General features: G+C 38.0%; 1 protein-coding gene across 12 annotated transcripts in view; it reads right to left on the reverse strand.

The window, feature by feature from the left end:
- The window catches only part of FUT8 (fucosyltransferase 8), a 489197-nt gene that overhangs the window by 69686 nt on the left and 396756 nt on the right, over window positions 1–22755 (reverse strand). For all 12 annotated transcript variants that reach the window (XM_079912160.1, XM_079912164.1, XM_079912159.1 and 9 more), the window contains one exon: window positions 16241–16355. In XM_079912160.1, the coding sequence (XP_079768286.1) occupies window positions 16241–16355 (115 nt within the window). The remainder of the gene's footprint in view (window positions 1–16240; window positions 16356–22755) is intronic.

Here is a 22755-nt window from a genome sequence, read left to right on the forward strand (position 1 = left end):
TAAGTAAAGTGTGAGGTTTAGGTCAAGGTTCATTTTTTGCTTATGAGATGTCCAATGATTCCAACATTATGTATCGAAAAGACTATGCTTCCTCCATTGGATTGCTTTTGTACCTCTCTTAAAAATCAATTGCCCACTCATAGGGATATACTCAAAAGAACTGAAAACTGATACTCAAACAAATACATGTAGAGGCATATCATAGCAGTGCTCAAATAGCAAAAGGCAGAAACAGCTCAAATGTCCATCAGTGAATGAATGGACAAATATTGGTATACCCATACAATGGAATGTTATTCAGCCATAAAAAGGAATGAAGTACTAACACAAGCTACAACATGTATGAAACTTGAAAATATTATGCCAAGTGAAAGAAGCCAGACAGAAAAGGTCACATGTTGTATGATTCCATTTACATGAAATATTCAGAATAGGAAAATCCATAGAGAATGCATATTGGTGGTTTCCAGGGGCTGGGGGAAGGGGAAAATGCGGGAATGGAGAACCAATGCTTAACGGGTATGGAGCTTTCTTTTGAGTTGATGAAATATTTGGGGACTGGATAGAGGCAGCGCTTGCATAACCTTGTGAATGCACTGAGTGCCACTGAATTGTTCACTTTAAGATGGTTAATGTGATGTTATGTAAATTTCACCTCAATGGAAAAAAAGGAAGTTAGCGTGCCTATGTGGGTTTATTTTAGACTCTGTTCTGTTCCACTGATCTAAATGTCTAACCTTCCTCCAACACTATCTTGATTATGTTAGCTCTACTTGTAAGTCTTAAAGGTAGAAAGTGTGATTCCTCTAACTTTATTCTTCTTTCTCAAAATTGCTTTACCTATTTTAGTTATTTTGCCTTTCTATTTAAATTTTGACATCAATTTGTCTATACATACAAGAAGAAAAAGACTTGCTAGAGTTCTGATGGGAACTGTGCTAAGCCTATGGATCAAATTGGGAAGAACTGGCAGCTTTGCTACGCTTAGTCTTCCAACCCATGAACACAATATGTCCACTCATTCATTTAGGTCTTCCTTCATCAGCATTACACAAGTATTTTAAGTATTGCTTTTTCATTTTTACGAATAAGTGTAAATGGCATGATGGCATAAAATTTTGGTTTCTAATTGTTTCTTGCTGAGATGTAGAAGTATGATTAATTTTTGTGTGCTGACCATATATCCTGTGACTTTGCTAAATTCACTTAAATGTTCTAGGAGTTTTTTGTTTGTTTGTTTGTTTGTTTTGCGGTACACGGGCCTCTCACTGTTGTGGCCTCTCCCGTTGCGGAGCACAGGCTCCGGACGCGCAGGCTCAGCGGCCATGGCTCATGGGCCCAGCCGCTCCGCAGCATGTGGGATCTTCCCGGACCAGGGCACGAACCTGTGTCCCCTGCAGGTGGACTCTCAACCACTTCGCCACCAGGGAAGCCCTAAGAGTTTTATTATCGTGTGGTTGTTGTTTTTTGGTAGATTATTTGGGACTTTTCTATGCAGACAATCATGTCATTTGCAAATACAGACAATTTTCTTTCTTCCTAGTATGTATGCCGTTTATTTCTTTGTCTTGCCTTACTGCCCTGCACAGAACTTCCATTGCTATGTTGAACAGGCGTGGTAAGAGCAGACACCCTTGCCTCATTCCCAATTTTAGGGGAAAACCCTATGGAAATAGTCTCTCACCATTAAGTGTGATATTACCTGTAGGTTGTTACCTGAAGATGCTTTTTTAACAGATTGAAGAATGTCCTTTCTATTCCTAGTCTGCAGAGTGTTTCATCATGAATGGATGTTGGATTCTGTCAACATTTTTTTATCATATGTCAACATATTTTTTATCATTTTAATATATATATATATCATGACCGAGTAGGGTTATTCCAGAAAAGCAAAATTGGCTAAGTATTCAAAATTCATTCAATGTAATCACGTTAACAGTTTAAAGAAGAACTACATGATCACACCAATTAATAAAGAAAAAGCATTTGACAAAATCCAACACCTATTCCTGCTTTCCTGTGCATGATCTGAACTGCATTTAGTATTAAATTTTGGTTCGGCTATAGTGTTTTATTTTTTTGTAAGTACATGCCGTCACAGAGTATTTTAAATGGCTGCTCTGGGGGTTACAATTTATATACACACAGTTTATTACAATTTACTCATACCAACATTTTACTGTTTCAAGTGGAATGTAGAAACCTTGCTATAACTTTCAGGTCTGTTTACTCTCTCCCCTTTTGTCTTAAAAATTACCTTTATATCTCAGGGAAAACTGAGAATGAAAAAACATTACACTGAAAACTATATCAGACAATATTATAAATTTTGCTTTTTACCATCCATCCATTTAAAAAACTTAAGGGGAGGAAACTAGTCAGTTACCCCGTATCTACTCTTTCATTTGTACTTTTTTCATTCCTGATAGCCCATGTTTCCTTCTGTCATCACTTTCTGTCTGAAGAATTTCCTTTTTTACAGCAAGTCTGCTGGCAAAAAACTCTCTTAGTTTTCCTTCCTCTGAAAATGTCTTAATTTCATCTCATATTTTCACTGGACGAAGAATTCTGGGTTGATAGTTCTTTACTTTTGGCACTTTAAATATGTCTTACTACTTCTTTCTGGCCTCCATGTTTTCTGATTCAGATGCATTGCAGGTAATGAACTGCTTTGCTCTGGCTGCTTTAAAGAATTTTTTCTTTGTCTTTAGTTTTCAGCAAATTACTTATAAAGTGTCTGGGAATGGATTACTTTGGGTTTTTCCCTTTAGGAGTTTGCTCAACTTGATGAATATGTTGGTTTGCCAGATTTAGGAAGTTTTCAACCACTTCGTCCATCCTTCACTCTTAATTCTCTCTGAGACTCCAAAGATACAAACATAAAAAAAAAAAAAATTGTTATTGCCCCACAGATCCCTGAGGCCCTGTTTACTTTTAAAAAATCTTTATTCTCTCTGTTGCTGGAGTGGATAATTTCCATTGATCTAACGTCAAGTGCAGTGATTCTTTCTTCTGTTATAGCTATTCTACTATGAGTCCATTTTTTTCACTGAGGTTATTATATTTTCTCAGTTCTAAAATTTCTATTTGGTTTTTCCATGTATCATCTATTTCTTTACTGAGGCTTTCTATTTTTTTACTTGTTTCAAGTCTGTAATTGCTTATTGGAGCATTTTCATTACTATAGCTTCTTTAAAATCCTTGTCAGGTTGTTCCAACATCTGTGCCATCTCAGTGTGGTGTCTGCTGATTATCCTTTGTCATTTGAATTATGATTTTCCTGGCTCTTGGTATGATGATGAATATTATCATATTATCATAATATTATCATACTTTGCTTTCTATTTAAATTATCTATTTTAGTAGGCAGTCAAACTGTTTGGACTCCTACCTCACGTTTATGAGCTGTGGCTCAAATGTCAATTTAACTGTTAATGGCTTTTCAGTGCTCTTTTGTCCTGTTCCACTTGTGGGCTACCCAGAGGCCAGTCTGAAGCCTGGGTGGTATATCATACCTAAGTTCAGTTCTCAAACCTTTTTCTATATTGATTCTGATAGGTTTCATGCATGGGATATTCAGAGGTCTGCCCAGGGTTTCAAACATAGATTCTAAAAGTCCCTTTATCTAGCTCCCTCCTCTTCACAACCCTCCCTCTACTCTAGCGGAGGGAAATGGGAACTGCCTCATTACTGCAGTGTGGCGATGGTGAACAAGGCTTTGCCCAAAGTCTCTGCAGTTGTAACACCAGTTGGGAGAGGTAGGGGCAGGGCAGGTATGGAGGACATGGCTATCTGCTCGTCCTCTACAACTGTGACACCTGAGGGGAGAAGTGGTGAAACATTTTTCATTATGCTCACTTGTGATAGGGTAGATATAATAAAAATGGGGCTTTTTCCAGCTCCATCCACTGATATTTCTAGTTTGGAGGATTCTCCAGCACCCCCACCCAGAATATACAGGAGGCAAAACAAACAAGCAAACAAACAAAACACAAGAAAACCACTGTGTATAGGATTTTTTTTTCAGTTGCAATTAACAGGAAGAATAGGGTATAATGTATTTACTATATCTTACCCAGAAACAGAAGCCTGTATTTTAAGGCCAAGATATTCTCAAACATTTAATGCATATTTAACTCATATCTATAATGCTACTTACTTATTGGCAAACGGATGACTTTGTGTTTCCAGAGGCATTTGATCGTATAAGTTCCTTTTAAAAATGGTAAGCTGGGGCTTCTCTGGTGGCGCAGTGGTTAAGAATCTGCCTGCCAGTGCAGGAGACACGGGTTCGAGCCCTGGTCTGGGAAGATCCCACATGCCGCGGAGCAACTAAGCCTGTGCGCCACAACTACTGAGCCTGCGCTCTAGAGCCCACGAGCCACAACTACTGAGCCTGTGCGCCTCAACTACTGAAGCCCGCGCACCTAGAGTCCATGCTCCGCAACAAGAGAAGTCACCACAATGAGAAGTCCTTGCACCGCAACGAAGAGTAGCCCCCCTCCCGCAGCTAGAGAAAGCCAGCGCGCAGCAACAAAGACCCAACGCAGCCATCAATCAATCAATCAATAAAACAATGGTAAACTAATTTTTTTCAACAAGTTTAAACTTGAAAATAATATGGCACTGTATCGTCCTGTGTAAAAGGAAAACATAACATTTGTTTGAATTAAAGAACTCTAGTAGTGAACACGAAGAGATCATTCAAAGCCTCTATAGGATGTAGGCTTTAAACACAGGAAGGATTCCTTATACATAAAAGCTTTCTCTTAGGGTTCAGCTTTATTTCCTTTTTCATGAATTATATAAATAGGAAAGGCAGGGCACTAGGTCTTTGGTTGCAAAGCCAAACATAGTATCTATCCTGCCCCTAACCCCTTACATATAATCAATCCTCTCACATGGAATAGTACAACAACCCCTCCTTATTTCTGATGACACTTGCAGCTTCAAGATATGGTCTCCTCTGCTAGCCCTCATACTTCTAAACCCAGTAAGTCCAGCCACCTTTAATCACTCCAGGTGGAGAGGATTCAGACCAAAATTCAAAATAAAGCACATAAACAAACAAAAAAACCTCCAAACAAGCAAACAGACAAAAACCCACCAACCTCAGGTAGATCTGAGCAAGAGAAGCGTCCAAAGCCACAGGACTATTCTATTGTCAGAAGGTTAACTAGAATTCTTCCAAGCATCCTAGATAGCCTCTTATATGCATCAGCTTGGTAGAAGAAATAACAGTGTGAAGATATATAAAAATACTGAATTTGTATACGTGATGTATTTTGTTTAATAATGAACAGTGGTTATGACAATAAAAAGAGAATGCAGTAAAAGTGCAATTGTTATGGCAAAGACATGAAATAGTTGAGAGAAAACAGTAACAAACAATGGTGAAAATAATGACCTGTCTCTATCCATTCAGATATACTCAGTGACCCCCTACTTCTCCATATTGAAATCTCTAGGTGCTTCTTTCTCTATCTGCATCTTAATCTTTTTGGCTATTAGAGCCTCTTGTGATAGCATGACAACAATAGCCCAAATAAACCAGCAGAGCTTTAATATAGAGTAAAACAGAAGAAAACTATGAACTAAAGGAAAACTGTTACTAACCCTCATTCCCTCTCTACCTCCAACATGCAAGAAATTGAAGATAAAGTACAATGAAAACTGATTTCATTAGCACAGATGCTTCAAATCCCCTCTTGTAGACCCTGATATTATTCAGAATAAATCAAGATTTTGTTCCAGTATTTAAGCAGGCATCATTTTGCATTTGAAAGCTTCGCTATCATTAACGTTATTCCTTACTATGTCTTAAGAGAATCACCGTGCTCTTAATAATGATTTTAAGTGAACAGATAGTGCCCAAAGTTTGTGACAGAGCAGAGAGTATATATTCCTGCGTCCTTACAGACCGTTCATATCTAGTCCCATGATCTAATGAATGGGAAAAATAACAATTGTTTGGGACAGGATCTTCAGCAGGTGGCTGACAATGGGATATGCCCAGAGAGCTGACATCTCAAATACAGACAAGAGTTCATATATAATTGAAGGAATCAGAGGAAGAAATAAAGGTAAATAGAAGGCAAAAATATTTAAGAATTACTTCCATCACTGTCTAGGCCACAGTTGGCAAGCTTTTCCTGTAAAGAACCACATAGTAAATATCTTTGGCTTTGCAGGCCACATTTTCTCCGGCACAATTATTTAACTTTGCCACTGTAGCCTGAAAGCAGTCATAGATGATATATAAACAAATGTGCATGGCTATGTTCCAATAAAACTTTATTTACAAAAGCAGTTGATGTGGTTTCGGCTGGAGTGCAGTAATTTGCTGACCTCTGGTTTAAGCCAGTAAAATCTGTAAAAATAGTGTGGCAAAAGGAAAACCAAAATCAGGTAAGATGGGTAGGAATACATGCTCCCTAAGGATATAGGAAATTATATCTTCTTCTATTCTGTATTCTACTGTAACAGGGAAGAGATAATTTTGACTCCATGTTGGATCTGTTTCTTTGACTTTCGCCTTTGCTTTTCGCTGCTTTTATTATTACAATTATACATAATGGCCTGCCTCAGGGAACCTGCCCACCTGTGAATGGCTGTAAGAAAGAAGAAATTAACACATCCCAGCCCGAGACTGGCTGGAGATGTTTTGCAAGACGGGTGGCCTGGGCTTTCCTGGTGGCGCAGTGGTTGAGAGTCCGCCTGCCGATGCAGGGGACATGGGTTCGTGCCCTGGTCCGGGAAGATCCCACATGCTGCGGAGCGGCTGGGCCCGTGAGCCATGGCTGCTGAGCCTGCGCTCCGCAACGGGAGAGGCCACAACAGTGAGAGGCTCGCGTACTGCAAAAAAAAAAAAAAAAAAAAAGACTGGTGGCCCTTTTTACTTTACTTCTTCCCTGCCTCTCCCTCTCTATTCTGCCTTTTTTACTTTACTTCCTTCTCTGATTCTATAGAAGAAACTGGCATCCAGACCCCTATAAGATGGTTTTTTGGGGGACCCTAGTCCGCCATCTTCTCAGTCTGCGGGCTTTCCGAATAAAGTCATATTCCTTGCCTCAACACCTCGTCTCTCGATTTATTGGCCTGTCATGCGGCGGGCAGAGTGAGCTTGGACTCAGTAACACTACTTTGAGAAAACTTCTGAGACCTCTTATCATCTGTGAGTCACATAGATTTAGTCCCTCAATAAACCGAAGGAGATTCTCCAATGCCCACATTACTTTCTATTTAAACAAGCAGCATTCTTTTCCTGATGTGTGAGCTGCTAAAATCTAGACTCATCTTTCTGACGACTAGTTTTACCTAGTGAAACTGAGTTCCCTTGAAACCAAGTTCCCCCGCCAAATGTATGATTAACTTCTCTGTCCAAAACTGTATTCCTTTTTTGTTCTGCCCATGTTGCCCCTCAGGATTGAGGAGTATCAAAGAAAAGGGGAACTGAAACTGAGCAGGACCCTGTGGGGCCCTCCCCCGTACTAACAACCCTCTTTGTCCCCCATTTCTTGTTTGTATAAAAAGGTTTTAGTCTCCTAGGTCTTCCGAGTTCCAAAGAGCAGACTCAAAACAGTTACTAATTAGGGAAGTGAGGGAAAGCAGAAACAAAGCAGCAAGAAAAGTAATGATTGTAAAACAGAGCCATAGTTCCTCCTGAAGGGATATATACATAACAATCTGACGCATACCTTTGAGTTGTTCTGCAAAAACTAAGACCCTCACCTAGGTGGTAGATGGTGACCACAAGCACACAGACTCCAGACTAGTTGGAACCAGGAAGACTGATGATTGAGATTCCTGAAACCTCACCACCAACCAATCACAAGAAAGTCCACAAGCTGCAACCATCACCCCAAATGTTGCCTTTAAAAACCCTCCCCAGAAAGCCATTGGAGGGTTCAGGTTTTTTGAGCACGAGCTACCCACTCACACACTGCTTGGCACCCTGCAATAAATGCTGTACTTTCTTTCACCACAACCCAGCGTCACTAGTTTGGCTTTGCTGTGTGTCAGGTGAGCAGACCCAAGTTTGGTTTGGTAACACTAGTCCATAAATATACTTGGAATATTAAAGGATTTGTTCTACTACATATAGAACAAAACTGAAAACTGGATGGGAACAACTGATATTCATTTTTTACCAGCTGGAAAGAAAGATGCATGATAGATATAATGGGCAGGTCAGGATATGTTTAATTTCTTCTGTGAAATAATCAGGCTTTCTACTCACACCTCTGAGTTTTAATCTACTTAGCACATAATTCTATATTCTACCACAACTGAGTTAAACTTTTTATAATCCAGAGAGAAAACCACCTCTCATGACAACTGTTACGATTAAAGACAATAATGACACTTTCCATAGGATTTCCATATTACCAACCTCCTATTTTCTTCAGATTTGTTCATTCCTGAAAAAAGAAATTTATATTCTCTACTGACTTTTGCAAATTTCTGTGTATTGCACAACTGGTAATCTCTTATAATGATAATGACGAAGACAATCATCTTAAGTGGAAAACACACACACACACACACACACACACACACACACACACACACATACACACACACACACACACACACACACACACACACACACACACACACACACACACCAGGCAGAATCCATGTCTGGAAACTTCACATTTTATGGTCCTACTCATTTAGCTATTTAAAAGTTATACCTCACTTTCCTCTATTTTAATGTAAACCCTGACAGTTAGCTTTTCTTTCCATAAAAGGTAAGTACCTGTCTTCAGCTTTGATTGCCAAAGCATCCAATTCAAAGAGCGGTATTTCCAATTAATACAGTGCAGCCTCAGGACTAGCTAAAGACCCACAGTGCCCGCCCCCCCCCCCCCCACCACACTGAGGCTCCTTTGTTTTAGAGATCTCGGTTGATTTCAGTAACTGACCATTTGGGCCACTTGTTTTTTCCCTTCCCCTTGCTTTAAATTCCTGCTCTTTTGTTTTATATTTGCCAATAAAGAGTGAACTCCTGAAGGCCCTAAAAATCAGAACCCCAAGCCCACATGTTCTCTCTCTCCACACACACACACACACACACACACACACACACACACACACACACAACCTGGCTGTGTGGCTCCAGGTGTGCTATGTAATTCCCAGGTCGTGTAAGTAATAAACCTTTATTTCAGTTTCCTGATGATTATTGCTAATGGGTGTCTTGCAATCATAGTAAGAACCACAAGGGCCAGTCCAACCACAACACTGCTTTCTAATAGGCTGAGACCAGCACAAAACATTTATTAACTAAGTACATGAGAAACCTAATTGTCAAGGTTTCTGTAGCAAGGTCCCATTTGCTAGTGATGGGTAAATGCAAAAGAGGATGTGGCTTCCCGGGCCAATATTACAAGCAGCCCTGAAGCTTATACCCAGTCAGTCACCTTCAACAAACCACCAAGAAAAAACAAACACTGGCTCTTCAAACTACTTCTTAAATGGTGAATATAAAGACTTGGAGTTAAGACTCTTCCTTTTCCCTCTGCCATTTACTAGGCAAGTTATACAAACCTCTCTAATCCTCAATTTATTCTGCTTACTGAGTATAAAACAACACCTGCCTCATGAGAGTTACTTTGCATAATACCTAGCAATACAGAAAGTGCTTAGAAATGGCAGCTTGCAAACATTCTTCATTCTCATAACTTCCTTTAATGCACCAGAAGAACAAGAAGAAATATCTGCTCCCTTTCGCCTTCCCAATTTAAGGTCTTTAATGAGACCTTGAGATATCTGGATGTTTCACCATCTATTTTCAAAATGCCTGACCCAAACCTTGAGCCCAGTATAACACCAACGTAATGACTTGAATGACTCAATTTTCCATAGAGAAACAAGAATCAGTGCAAACCTTTCTCAGATGGGTTTTTGAAGTGATGTGAGCTATGCAAGTCACATACCCCACCCCCTGATATTTATCACAACTGGCATTTTTGGTTTAGGTAGGTCAGATTTATGATCGCATTCCACATAAGACATCCAAGCACTCAAACATCCAAGCTCTTTTAGAAAGGCTATCACAGTACCATAATGGATGTGTGAGAACTATCATGCCCATTTTCTAGGATCAGAGCGTATCTATATATATTATAATTAATTGCACAGACATGTAGTTGTATGCTTTTATGATATCACTGAGCCCTACTTATGACTTATTTGATCTTCGATCCTTAGTCAATACTCTACCCTGAGCTAAGCAATTACGGGCAGGGAGCAGAAGGTGTAGTGAGGCGCACTGAACAGACAGAAAAAGTCAGGGGATAGGCCACTCAGTTTTGGTCTACGGTAACCAGGACTCACACCTACAGCATAGCTGCCTTTGGCGAAAGTTGTAGGCAGTCAGTTAACAGAGGCTGATAATTATAAGATGGTCAATTTGAGAAAGTGCTGCATACTCCAGGGAGTGCTGGAGAGTGAAAGTGAAAGTCCTAGTCAGAGGTTAGCACTCTTTAATGGAAAGCTGCTGTTCCAATATCAAATTAAAGCAAAATTTTAACTGGAGGCAACGTAGTCTTTATTGTATCTATGTACTTGAGACAGAACCCACCCAATCTTAACAGTCAGCATCTATCACTTTTCATCTAATTTTGCAATGTCTTTCTCTATTTCAGGCTTCTTACCGTTAGTGTTCTTGGGTAATCTTATGTCTCTGGAGCAGGACTGAGAACCCCCTAAAGGGACTTCAGGTTCCCTCCTACTTCAATGAGAAGAGCTTTCTTGTGGGCAGAGTGGATTTACTGAGATGTATTGTAACAGGAAAGAGCTAAAAGGACTCTGTTAGATCTGTTTCTTTGACTTTAACCTTTGCTTTTCATTGCTTTTGTTATTATAATAATACAAAATGGGCTGCCTCAGGGAACACTGCCCCTCTGCTGTTCAACTCACAGGGAGACAATCTGACCCTGTCCACCTGTGAATGGCTGCAAGAAAGAGGAAACTAACACATCCCCTCACCGAGGCTGGTCAGGAGATGTTTTGCAAGACAAATGGGCCTTTTTTTTTTTTTTTTTTTGGTACATGGGCCTCTCACTGTTGTGGCCTCTCCCGTTAAGGCGCATAGGCTCCAGATGCGCAGGCTCAGCGGCCATGACTCACGCTGACTGGCCATGACTCACGCTGGCCATGACTCAGCGGCCAGCTGCTCCGCGTCATGTGTGATCTTCCCAGACCGGGGCATGAACACGCATCCCCTGCATTGGCAGGCGGACTCTCAACCACTGCGCCACCAGGGAAGCCCACAAATGGCCCTTTTACTTTACTTCCTCACCGCATCTACCTCTCTGATTCTATAAAAGAAACTGGCAACCAGACTCCAATAAGATAGTTTTCCGGAGACACTAGTCTGCCATCTTCTCGGTCTTCTGGCTTTCCGAATAAAGTCGTATTCCTTGTCTCTGGCTCACTTGTCTGTTGTGCAGTGAGCAGAGCGAGCTTGGACTCGGTAACAGTATGCTTCAGGGACGCTCATTTACACAGGTCCCTTCAAAGGCCCTGGGAGGAGGGGGACTTGTGTAGCGTGTTCACCTGGTCAAAATTTGCAAAATTTGTCTACAATGAGTTAAAATAGATGTCTCTTTCCACTTGAAACTCCCTCCCCTCCACTTCACTTCCCCAGTGTTGGTGTCGGTATTGGGTGGAAATGAAGTGGCCTTCAACATTTCTGGGGTCCTCTTATGGGAAAATTAAGCTGGGGATTCACTTAGTTTAGATTTAGAGGGACACATATATGTGGTTCACGGTTGCTTTTGTGCACAGTTATTTTTGTGACATAAACATAGGTACAGGGCAAGAGGTTGCACTATGATGTGAACGTGCCCCATTGGTGCCCAGGATGAGAAGTATCAGGTAATAAGAGAAGTGGAGTCAGTTCTCAGTGATGCCTAGTCCACACAAAAGTTTTCTTCTCTCATTAATAACCTCAAAAATGTAGCGTATACGATTTAAAATGCAGCATAAAACAATTATATGTCGCATACTTTTTTTGATGAGAATCACATGAAACAGAATTTATATGAATTCCTTTGTATGCAGGGCACAAGCTTATAGCAGTACTATAAACACAACGTATGTCTGTATGTGAAGTTGCAAATGTTATGTATCACAAATATTAATAATTAAAAAAACTTTTTTGATCAACCATGCTAGAGAAAAATCTGATTTAATCTTCTCTTTTTCTTTATAAAAAATATTACAAAATCACTGTCAATTCACCTTATAGAAAATATTACAAATTGTAATCAAAGAGTACGCAGCCAAGAAATGTGGGGAAACAATATTATAGTGTCAGGCAGTTAACAAAAATTTTTATTCTTCTGGAGTTTTGTGTTTGTGGTATTTGTCAACTTCATAAAATCTATAATTTGTTGGGATGTTTTTCATTATAAATAGTTGATCCTCACTATCCGTGGATTCCAAAATTGCCCACTAGCTAAAATTTATTTGCAACCTCAAAATCAATACTTGAGGTGCTTTCAGGTCACTTGTGAACATGTGCAATACAGTGAAAACTGGGAGCCTCCTGAAGCACAAGTTCTCAGCTGAGGTCAAACAAGGTGCCACTTGACCTGCTTGGTTCAGCTCTCATATAAGAACAAGTATCCTTTTTGTGGTCTATTTAGACTTAACAGTATTTCATGTTCACTTTATGGTTGAAGAACTTTTCAAATAAACATATAAAAGATTAAGACCTTAAGAGAATTACTTGGTCCATTCTACTTGAGCCTAATAGTATACCTGGGGTTGTCTTCAGTAAGATTATTATAATCTTTTACTCATTTTAGTCTTTTTATACCATGCCATAGGGCCTTCAACTCTGAAGAGAAAATAATCTTAAGACAACCACAGAACTTTGTCCCACTGAAGTCCAGTTGCCCTAGTTCCTTTTTATTTTCCAGTATCTTGTGAAATTGCTTCTCCCAAGTAAAACCAAGGTATGTGATAATAAATGAATGGAAATCTAAAATTGAGACCAAACTTAACTGTACTATATGATTGTAAATCAAGCAGGATTTTCATGAGACATAATGATATTTGCTCAATTCAAAGGACTGGATAACCGCAGAAAGAGAGGCTTAGATTTAAAGGACGCTTATTATGGATCAAGACAAGGGATTTTTTTCCTCCCCACTTCTGGAAATCAAGCTTCTTTTTTTAAAATTTAATTAATTAATTAATTAATTTTTATATAGCAGGTGACAAGGGTTTAATCTAGGCTTTTTTCTTTGTACTAGGTCTTGCATTATACCTTAAACAAATCAGCGTTTCTAAAAAATGCTTGTGGGTGATAATGAGAAGTGACAATAAGTTTCATGAGTATAAGTAAAAATCTAGTAAAACTGAAAATATTTTCAACTATACAAACCAATTGAAAGTAAATTATAAAATTATCTGAATTATTTATCAAGAATACAATAAGGTATGTAAATGACTAAAATCTCCCAAAGAGATTAAAAATGTTAAAAATATTTGCTTTTATTATATCTTTTCCCTATTATTTTCTACTTAGATACAAATTATTACCATCTTTATATAACAGCTGGCTGATGGCTAAATAAGGAGAGCCTTCTAAAATCTCCATCAATAAGTTACATGAAGTGCTTATTTTTATTTTGAATACAGGTACCAAAAGTCAAAGATTTTCTCCTTTATCCCCCTTTTTAGCTTTATTTCCTAGTATACTATTTATTTTCTAAGCCCCGTTGAAGTCTTTCAGAATCTAAGTTGCTTAAATAGTCTTTTTACAGTAGTATTTCACTTAAAGTAAAGGTATGGAAACACCAGTAGATTTGAATATCAATAAAACATGCAATGGAAAAATGTAATCACTCTAAAAAAATCTGTATAAATAGCTCAACTCTTCTAATTAAACTCTCTAATCCAATTAGTTAAACCAGTGACAAATCATTCTTTTTAAAGGAATAAAAATTCAAGTCAGAAAGCATTCCTTACAAATACGTATTTTTAATTTTGTTGGAATGGGTGAAAGGACCCTTATTCACCTCCAACCAGAGAAGTTGAAGAGTGACTGGCATCTTTAATCTCTGAAAAATCATACGTTACAAATACAGTTCTTAACCTCAAAAATGGAAAAAATGATTGTAAATACATTGAATATTTAAAGAAAAATATTTTTCTAAAATATGGCTTTTCCTATTGAGATTTTCCCCATCTCCTTTAATATTAAAAATTGCATTTTCTTTTCCAATATAAAAAAAGAAAAGCATGAAAGTAAGCATTTCTTAATTAATATTTGAAACTGAAGTTAAGGTCCATGTGAAACAATGTTTTACTGTAAGTCTGAAAGATTTATAAAGCCAATATAGTTTTAAATCATTAGCATGATTTACAAGTGAAATTCTCTAAAACAGAACCACAGAAATCAGCACATAGAAGATGCAATTCACACTACTGGTGAAAACACTTGGCCACTCAAAAACCAAGAGGAAAAAAGAAACTAAAGCAAGTGGCAGGTACTTGTTACTGGCAGGTTGGGGGTGGTGCTAAACTATGGCCAAATCATAGTTTAAATATAACTTTTGTGGTGTGAAAATTTAATGAATATGTGGAAATGGAAGAAACTCAGAAACCAGAGTTATTTCCATTTCAAATGAGGATGATAGTTCTGAGCCACCAGCTGTTTACAGTTCATTGAATGAGGTTCTAGTTGATAGGAGATAATTAACTCTTCCCTACAGGAGGCAAGTGTTTCTCATTCTACAGACACCTCTGATGAATGGCCATGGGGGTATTAGACCAAGAAATCATGTCAAGATCAGTTTCATTTTTAACGAACTCTTGAAACACCTGATTTTCTGCTTTTTCCTATTTAAGTATAGGAAAATGTGCATCTTAAAATATACAGAATAAAGTCACTGGCTATTATTTTGCTTTTATAAAGCACCTTAACCTTAAAAGGAAAACAGAGTGATTATACACAGAAAGTATATATACCATCAATAGTACTAGAAAAGGATGAGCACGATCATTTCAACTTCAAGCATTTGGAGTATTAAATTCTATTTACTAATACATTGTTTTCCCCTGATTTAAGTTTCTTTTCAGTTAATGACACATTACCCCATTCATTCCAGCTCCTTCAGCTACTTGTATAGGCCTATCAATTTGATCTTCCCAAACTCTCTCAAATTTGTCTCTTCACTTCCAATGCAAACTGCCACACACCTCAGTATTTCTCAGCTTCAGTATGGTCCTCGTATCCTAAACGCTCTCCTTGCTTCTAGTCTCTTACAATGAATCCAGTTCAAGCAAAATACTACTTTTCAGATTAATATCACTAAAGCAGCACTCTCATCATGCCACTCTTATGTATAAAAATCTTTCAAAAGCAGGTTGTGATTCCAAAATAGAAAAAAGCTTATGGCATATTAAGCAAAAAACAAAATTTAAAAGTAAATCAATACTATCCTTACAAATATGTAACACTGGGTAAGCATATTAATAAGAGCTAGAAGAGAACACACACAAAAAATGAAGAGAATATATTTTAAAGGGCCTGGGACTTGGAGTTTACCCTTGATTTATATTTCCCATTTGTTGTTATAATGATGTTTATACAATAAATAAAATCGTTCAGCAACCATTTACTGCTTATGCACTATAAAGCTTAACCTGTACCCAAGGACCTCTGCAATCTGGCTCCCAAACCTACCTTTTCCAACCCTCCTTTTCACACAACCAAAACTCCAGACAAACTAAAATATTCTATTTCTCATTGGGTTCCTGTACTGTTCTTTCCCAGGTATGGACCATTACTTACATCATATGCTCCAGCTAGTATGCTCTTCTCCATTTCTGGGTGTGTAAATCCTACCTAATTATCCTTTACAGCTCAGTTCAAATAATACCTTTTCCACATAGCTATCCCTGACAGGTTCCTCCAATGAGCATTTCATCTAATCTCTCACATAAATGCAGCACTTCCTATTTTGCACTGTAGTTTTTGTATGTCCGTGTGTCAGAAGTAGCCCCCTTTAGGGCAGGGACCTTCTTTTAGCTATCTTTGTATTCCACTCAAGGAGTAACATACAGTCTTTTTGAATAAATAGGTAAAATGAGTGAACAAATACTTTCAAAAAGTGAGGGCTAGGAAGACTAAAAACCAACAGCAACTCTTACTTTTAGTTTTATTATGATTCTCCTTTTTTTCACTCAAGTTAATTTCTTAACCTAACCTTCTTACCTGAAGATACGTTATTCTCCGCTGGACCAGCTCTGTCAGATCTTTGGCCTCTTTTTCCCGCCAATCACCTGCTCCATCTGTTTGACTGAGGTAGTATAAATCCGTCATTATAGACCTATAAAAAGCAAACAACATTGTGGGTCTAACTTATTTGTATTTCATCACAGGATTACACAAAGTCATAAGAAGAGAGTCAAATTCTTCATAAAGATTGATGCTCACACTGATGCTGGTACTCATTTTTTATTTTCTATCAAGACTGTGAAATTCAACAGTGTAGTCTCTAGCAGCCGAGATTCATTCCTATAGTAAATCTTTACTGTTGAGAAGAACATACTCCCCAGACCCGCCCCCCCGCCCCAGGCCAATTAGTGCACTTATATCCCAACACAGAGCACATCAGAGATCAGGGGAAATTGGATACCCATAGCAAAGAAATAGGTAGACTAACATAAGGGAGAGAAATACATTGGTGACAGCATTTGAATATTACCTTTTTGTTCTCTCTACTGTCACCTCCTGTCCCCTCTTAAATTTCTTCTTCAAACTTGGAAAAAGATCAGAGGAAAATTTTGGCACAACTCTTACACAACGGTCGAAACCAAGGGTCAGCAAACTTTTTTCAATAAAGGGCCAGACAGTAAATATTCTACGCTTTGTGGGCCTCTGTTGCTTTTGTAGCAGGAAAGCTGCCATAGACAAGATGTAAAAAAAAAAAAAAAATGTGCGTGTCTTCCAATAAAACTTTATTCACAAAACCAGGCTATGAGCCAGATTTGGTCCTGAGGCTATAATCTGACAATTCTTCTTCTAAATTAATAAAATGATTGTTAAGATACTTTCCCATCCTGCGTAGTAGTTTCAATTACAACATGCTCAATTTCCTGCAAAGTAAACTAAAATACCCAGTATACTGACTGCTGGTGGAGATGGTTTCATTTATATTACATTAAACAAAAGCTATGACTTGCATTTACCAACAAAGAAAAGTAAAAAGCAAGACTCCTCTCTTTCTCTGACGCTCCCTACCAACCCATCAGCAAACATTTCGCCAAGCTCTGAACAAGTATCACCACTGGCATTGCTACCAACTGAGCCACCACTTTTCTCACCTGAATTGTTACAGTAACCTCTGAACAGGTCTCCCTGCTTCCACCCTTGCCAATGTCTACAGTCTATCCTCAATGTAGCAGCCAGATCCTGTCAAAATATCAGTCAAATGATGTTACTCCTTTGCTCTTATTGAACTGACTCTTCATCTCAATCAGTCAAACCCAAAGTTACTAATTTGACCTACAAGGCCCCAGACAATATGGCCTCCCTTACCTCTTTTTATTTATTTATTCATTCATTCATTTATTTTTTAAAACATCTTTATTGGACTATAATTGCTTTACAATGGTGTGTTAGTTTCTGCTTTATAACAAAGTGAATCAGTTATACATACACATATATCCTCATATCTCTTCCCTCTTGTATCTCCCTACCTCCCGCCCTCCCTATCCCACCCCTCTAGGTGGTCACAAAGCACCGAGCTGATCTCCCTGTGCCATGCAGCTGCTTCCCACTAGCTATCTACTTCACATTTCGTAGTGTATATATGGCCATGCCACTCTCTCACTTTGTCCCAGCTTACCCTTCCCCATCCCCATAACCTCAAGTCCATTCTCTAGTAGGTCTGCATCTTTATTCCCGTCTTGCCCTTAGGTTCTTCATGACCTTTTTTTTTTTTCTCTATTAGATTCCATATATATGTGTTAGCATATGGCATTTGTTTTTCTCTTTGACTTACTTCCCTCTGTATGACAGACTCTAGGTCCATCCACCTCACTACAAATACCTCAATTTCGTTTCTTTTTTTGACTGAGTAATATTCCATTGTATATATGTGCCACATCTTCTTTATCCATTCATCTGTTGATGGACACTTAGGTTCCTTCCATGTCCTGGCTATTGTAAATAGAGCTGCAATGAACATTGTGGTACATGACTCTTTTTGAACTCTGGTTTTCTCAGGGTATATGCCCAGTAGTGGGATTGCTGGGTCATATGGTAGTTCCATTTTTAGTTGTTTAAGGAACCTCCATACTGTTCTCCACAGTGGCTGTATCAATTACATTCCCACCAACAGTGCAAGAGGATTTCCTTTTCTCCACACCCTCTCCAGCATTTATTGTTTGTAGATTTTTTGATGATGCCATTCTGACCGGTGTGAGATGATATCTCACTGTAGTTTTGGTTTGCATTTCTCTAATGATTAGTGATGTTGAGCATTCTTTCATGTGTTTGTTGGCAACCTGTATATCTTCTTTGGAGAAATGTCTGTTTAGGTCTTCTGCCCATTTTTGGATTGGGTTGTTTGTTTTTTTGATATTGAGCTGCATGAGCTGCTTGTAAATATTGGAGATTAATCCTTTGTCAGTTGCTTCATTTGCAAATATTTTCTCCCATTCTGAGGGTTGTCTTTTCGTGTTCTTTATGCTTTCCTTTGTTGTGCAAAAGCTTTTAAGTTTCATTAGGTCCCATTTGTTTATCTTTGTTTTTATTTCCATTTCTCTAGGAGGTGGGTCAAAAAGGATATTGCTGTGATTTATGTCATAGAGTGTTCTGCTTATGTTTTCCTCTAAGAGTTTAATAGTGTCTGGCCTTACATTTAGGTTTTTAATCCATTTTGAGTTTATCTTTGTGTATGGTATTAGGGAGTGTTCTAATTTCATTCTTTTACATGTAGCTGTCCAGTTTTCCCAGCACCACTTATTGAAGAGGCTGTCCTTTCTCCACTGTATATTCTTGCCTCCTTTATCAAAGATAAGGTGACCATATGTGCGTGGGTTTATCTCTGGGCTTTCTATTCTGTTCCATTGATCTATATTTCTGTTTTTGTGCCAGTACCATACTGTCTTGATTACTGTAGCTTTGTAGTATAGTCTGAAGTCAGGGAGCCTGACTCCTCCAGCTCTGTTTTCTTTCTCAAGACTGCTTTGGCTATTCGGGGTCTTTTGTGTTTCCATCCAAATTGTGTAATTTTTTGTTCTAGTTCTGTGAAAAATGCCAGTGGTAGTTTGATAGGGATTGCATTGAATCTGTAGATTGCTTTGGGTGGTAGAGTCATTTTCACAATGTTGATTCTTCCAATCCAAGAACATGGTATAACTCTCCATCTATTTGTATCATCTTTAATTTCTTTAATCAGTGTCCTATAATTTTCTGCATACAGGTCTTTTGTCTCCTTAGGTAGGTTTATTACTAGATATTTTATTCTTTTTGTTGCAATGGTAAATGGGAGTGTCTCCTTAATTTCACTTTCAGATTTTTCATCATTAGTGTATAGGAATGCAAGAGATTTCTGTGCATTGATTTTGTATCCTGCTACTTTACCAAATTCACTAATGAGCTCTAGTAGTTTTCTGGTAGCATCTCTAGGATTCTCTATGTATAGTATCATGTCAACTGCAAACAGTGACAGCTTTACTTCTTCTTTGCCAATTTGGATTCCCTTTATTTCTTTTTCTCCTCTGATTGCTGTGGTTAAAACTTCCAAAACTATGTGGAGTAATAGTGGTGAGAGTGAGCAACCTTGTCTTGTTCCTGATCTTAGTGGAAATGGTTTCAGTTTTTCACCATTGAGGATGACGTTGGCTGTGGGTTTGTCATATATGGCCTTTATTATGTTTAGGTAAGTTCCTTCTGTGCCTACTTTCTGGAGGGTTTTTATCATAAATGGGTGTTGAATTTCGTCAAAAGCTTTCTCTGCATCTACTAAGATGATCATATGGTTTATCTCCTTCAATTTCTTAATATGTTGTATCCCATTGATTGATTTGCGTATATTGAAGAATCCTTGCATTCCTGGGATAAACCCCACTTGATCATGGTGTGTGATCCTGTTAATGTGCTGTTGGATTCTGTTTGCTAGTAGTTTGTTGAGGATTTTTGCATCTATGTTCATCAGTGATATTGGCCTGTAGTTTTCTTTCTTTGTCACATCTTTGTCTGGTTTTGGTATCATGGTGATGGTGACCTCACAGAATGAGTTTGGGAGTGTTCCGCTCTCTGCTTTATTCTGGAAGAGTTTGAGACGGATAGGTGTTAGCTCTTTTCTAAATGTTTGATAGAATTCACCTGTGAAGCCATCTGGTCCTGGGCTTTTGCTTGTTGGAGGATTTTTAATCACAGTTTCAATTTCATTACTTGTGATTGGTCTGTTCATATATTCTATTTCTTCCTGGTTCAGTCTCGGAAGGTTGCGCATTTCTAAGAATTTGTCCATTTCTTCCCGGTTGTCCGTTTTATTGGCATATAGTTGCTTGTAGTAATCCCTCATGATCCTTTGTACTTCTGCAGAGTCAGTAGTTACTTCTCCTTTTTCATTTCTAATTCTATTGATTTGAGTCTTCCCCCTTTTTTTCTTGATGAGTCTGGCTAATGGTTCATCAATTTTGTTTATCTTCACAAAGAATCAGCTTTCAGTTTTATTGTTCTTTGCTATCCTTCCTTTCATTTCTTTTTCATTTATTTCTCATCTGATTTTCATGCTTTCTTTCCTTCTGCTAACTTTGGGTTTTTTTTGTTCTTCTTTCTCTAATTGCTTTAGGTATAAGGTTAGGTGGTTTATTTGAGATGTTTCTTGTTTCTTAATGTAGGATTGTATTGCTCTAAACTTCACTCTTAGAACTGCTTTTGCTGCATCCCATAGGTTTTGGGTCATTGTGTTTTCATTGTCATTTGTTTCTAGGTATTTTTTGATTTCCTCTTTGATTTCTTCGTTATTAAGTAGTGTATTGTTTAGCCTCCATATGTTTGTATTTTGTTACAGATTTTTTCCTGCAATTGATATCTAGTCTCATAGCATTATGGTCTGAAAAGATACTTGATACAATTTCAATTTTCTTAAATTTACCAAGGCTTGATTTGTGACCCAAGATATGATCTATCCCGGAGAAGATTCCATGAGCACTTGAGAAGAAAGTGTATTGTGCTGTTTTAGGATGGAATGTCCTATAAATATCAATTAAGTCCATCTTGTTTAATGTGTCATTTAAAGCTTGTGTTTCCTTATTTATTTTCATTTTGGATGGTCTGTCCATTGGTGAAAGTAGGGTGTTAAAGTCTGCTACGATGATTGTGTTACTGTCAATTTCCCCTTTTACGGCTGTTAGTATTTGCCTTATGTATTGAGGTGCTCCTATGATGGGTGCATAAATGTTTACAATTGTTATATCTTCTTCTTGGATTGTATCCTTGATCATTATGTAGAGTCCTTCTTTGTCTCTTGTAATAGTATTTGTTTTAAAGTTTATTTTGTCTGATATGAGAATTATACTCCCCTTTCTTTTGATTTCCATTTGCATGTAATATCTTTCTCCATCCCCTTACTTTCAGTCTGTATGTGTCCCTAGGTCTGAAGTGGGTCTCTTGTAGACAGCATATAATACGGGTCTTGTTTTGTATCCATTCAGCCAGTCTATGTCTTTTGGTTGGAGCATTTAATCCATTTACATTTAAGGTAATTATGGATATGTATGTTCCTGTTACCATTTTCTTAATTGTCTTGGGTTTGTTATTGTAGGTCTTTTCCTTCTCTTGTGTTTCCTGCATAGAGAAGTTCCTTTACCATTTGTTGTAAAGCTGGTTTTGTGGTGCTGAATTCTCTTAACTTTTGCTTGTCTGTAAAGGTTTTAATAATTTCTCTGTCGAATGTGAATGACATCCTTGTTGGGTAGAGTAATCTTGGTTGTAGGTTTTGCCTCTTAATCACTTTAAATATGTCCTGCCAGTCCCTTCTGGCTTGCAGAGTTTCTGCTGAAAGATCAGCTGTTAACCTTATGGGGATTCCCTTGTATGTTATTTGTTGTTTTTCCCTTGCTGCTTTTAATATTTTTTCTTTGTATTTAATTTTTGATAGTTTGATTAATATGTGTCTTGGCATGTTTCTCTTTGAATTTATCCTGTATGGGACTCTCTGTGCTTCCTGGACTTGATTAACTATTTCCTTTCCAATATTAAGGAAGTTTTCAACTATAATCTCTACAAATATTTTCTGAGTCCCTTTCTTTTTCTCTTCTTCTGGGACCCCTATGGTTTGTATGTTGGTGCATTTAATGTTGTCCCAGAGGTCTCTGAGACTGTCCTCAATTCTTTTCATTTATTTTTATTCTGCTCTGCAGTAGTTATTTCCACTATTTTGTCTTCCAGATCACTTATCCGTTATTCTCCCTCAGTTATTCTGCTATTGATCCCTTCTAGAGAATTTTTAATTTCATATATTGTGTTGTTCATCACTGTTTGTTTGCTCTTTAGCTCTTCTAGGTCCTTGTTAAACGTTTCTTGTATTTTCTCCATTCTATTTCCAAGATTGTGGATCATCTTTACTATCATTATTCTGAATTCTTTTTCAGGTAGACTGCCTATTTCCTCTTCATTTGTTAGGTCGGGTTGCCTTTTACCTTGTGCCTTCATCTGCTGTGTGTTTCTCATTTTGCTTAACTTACTGTGTTTGGGGTCTCCTTTTCACA

The sequence above is a fragment of the Stenella coeruleoalba genome (genome assembly GCF_951394435.1).
Source record: "Stenella coeruleoalba genome assembly, chromosome: 2".
Lineage (NCBI taxonomy): Eukaryota > Metazoa > Chordata > Mammalia > Artiodactyla > Delphinidae > Stenella > Stenella coeruleoalba.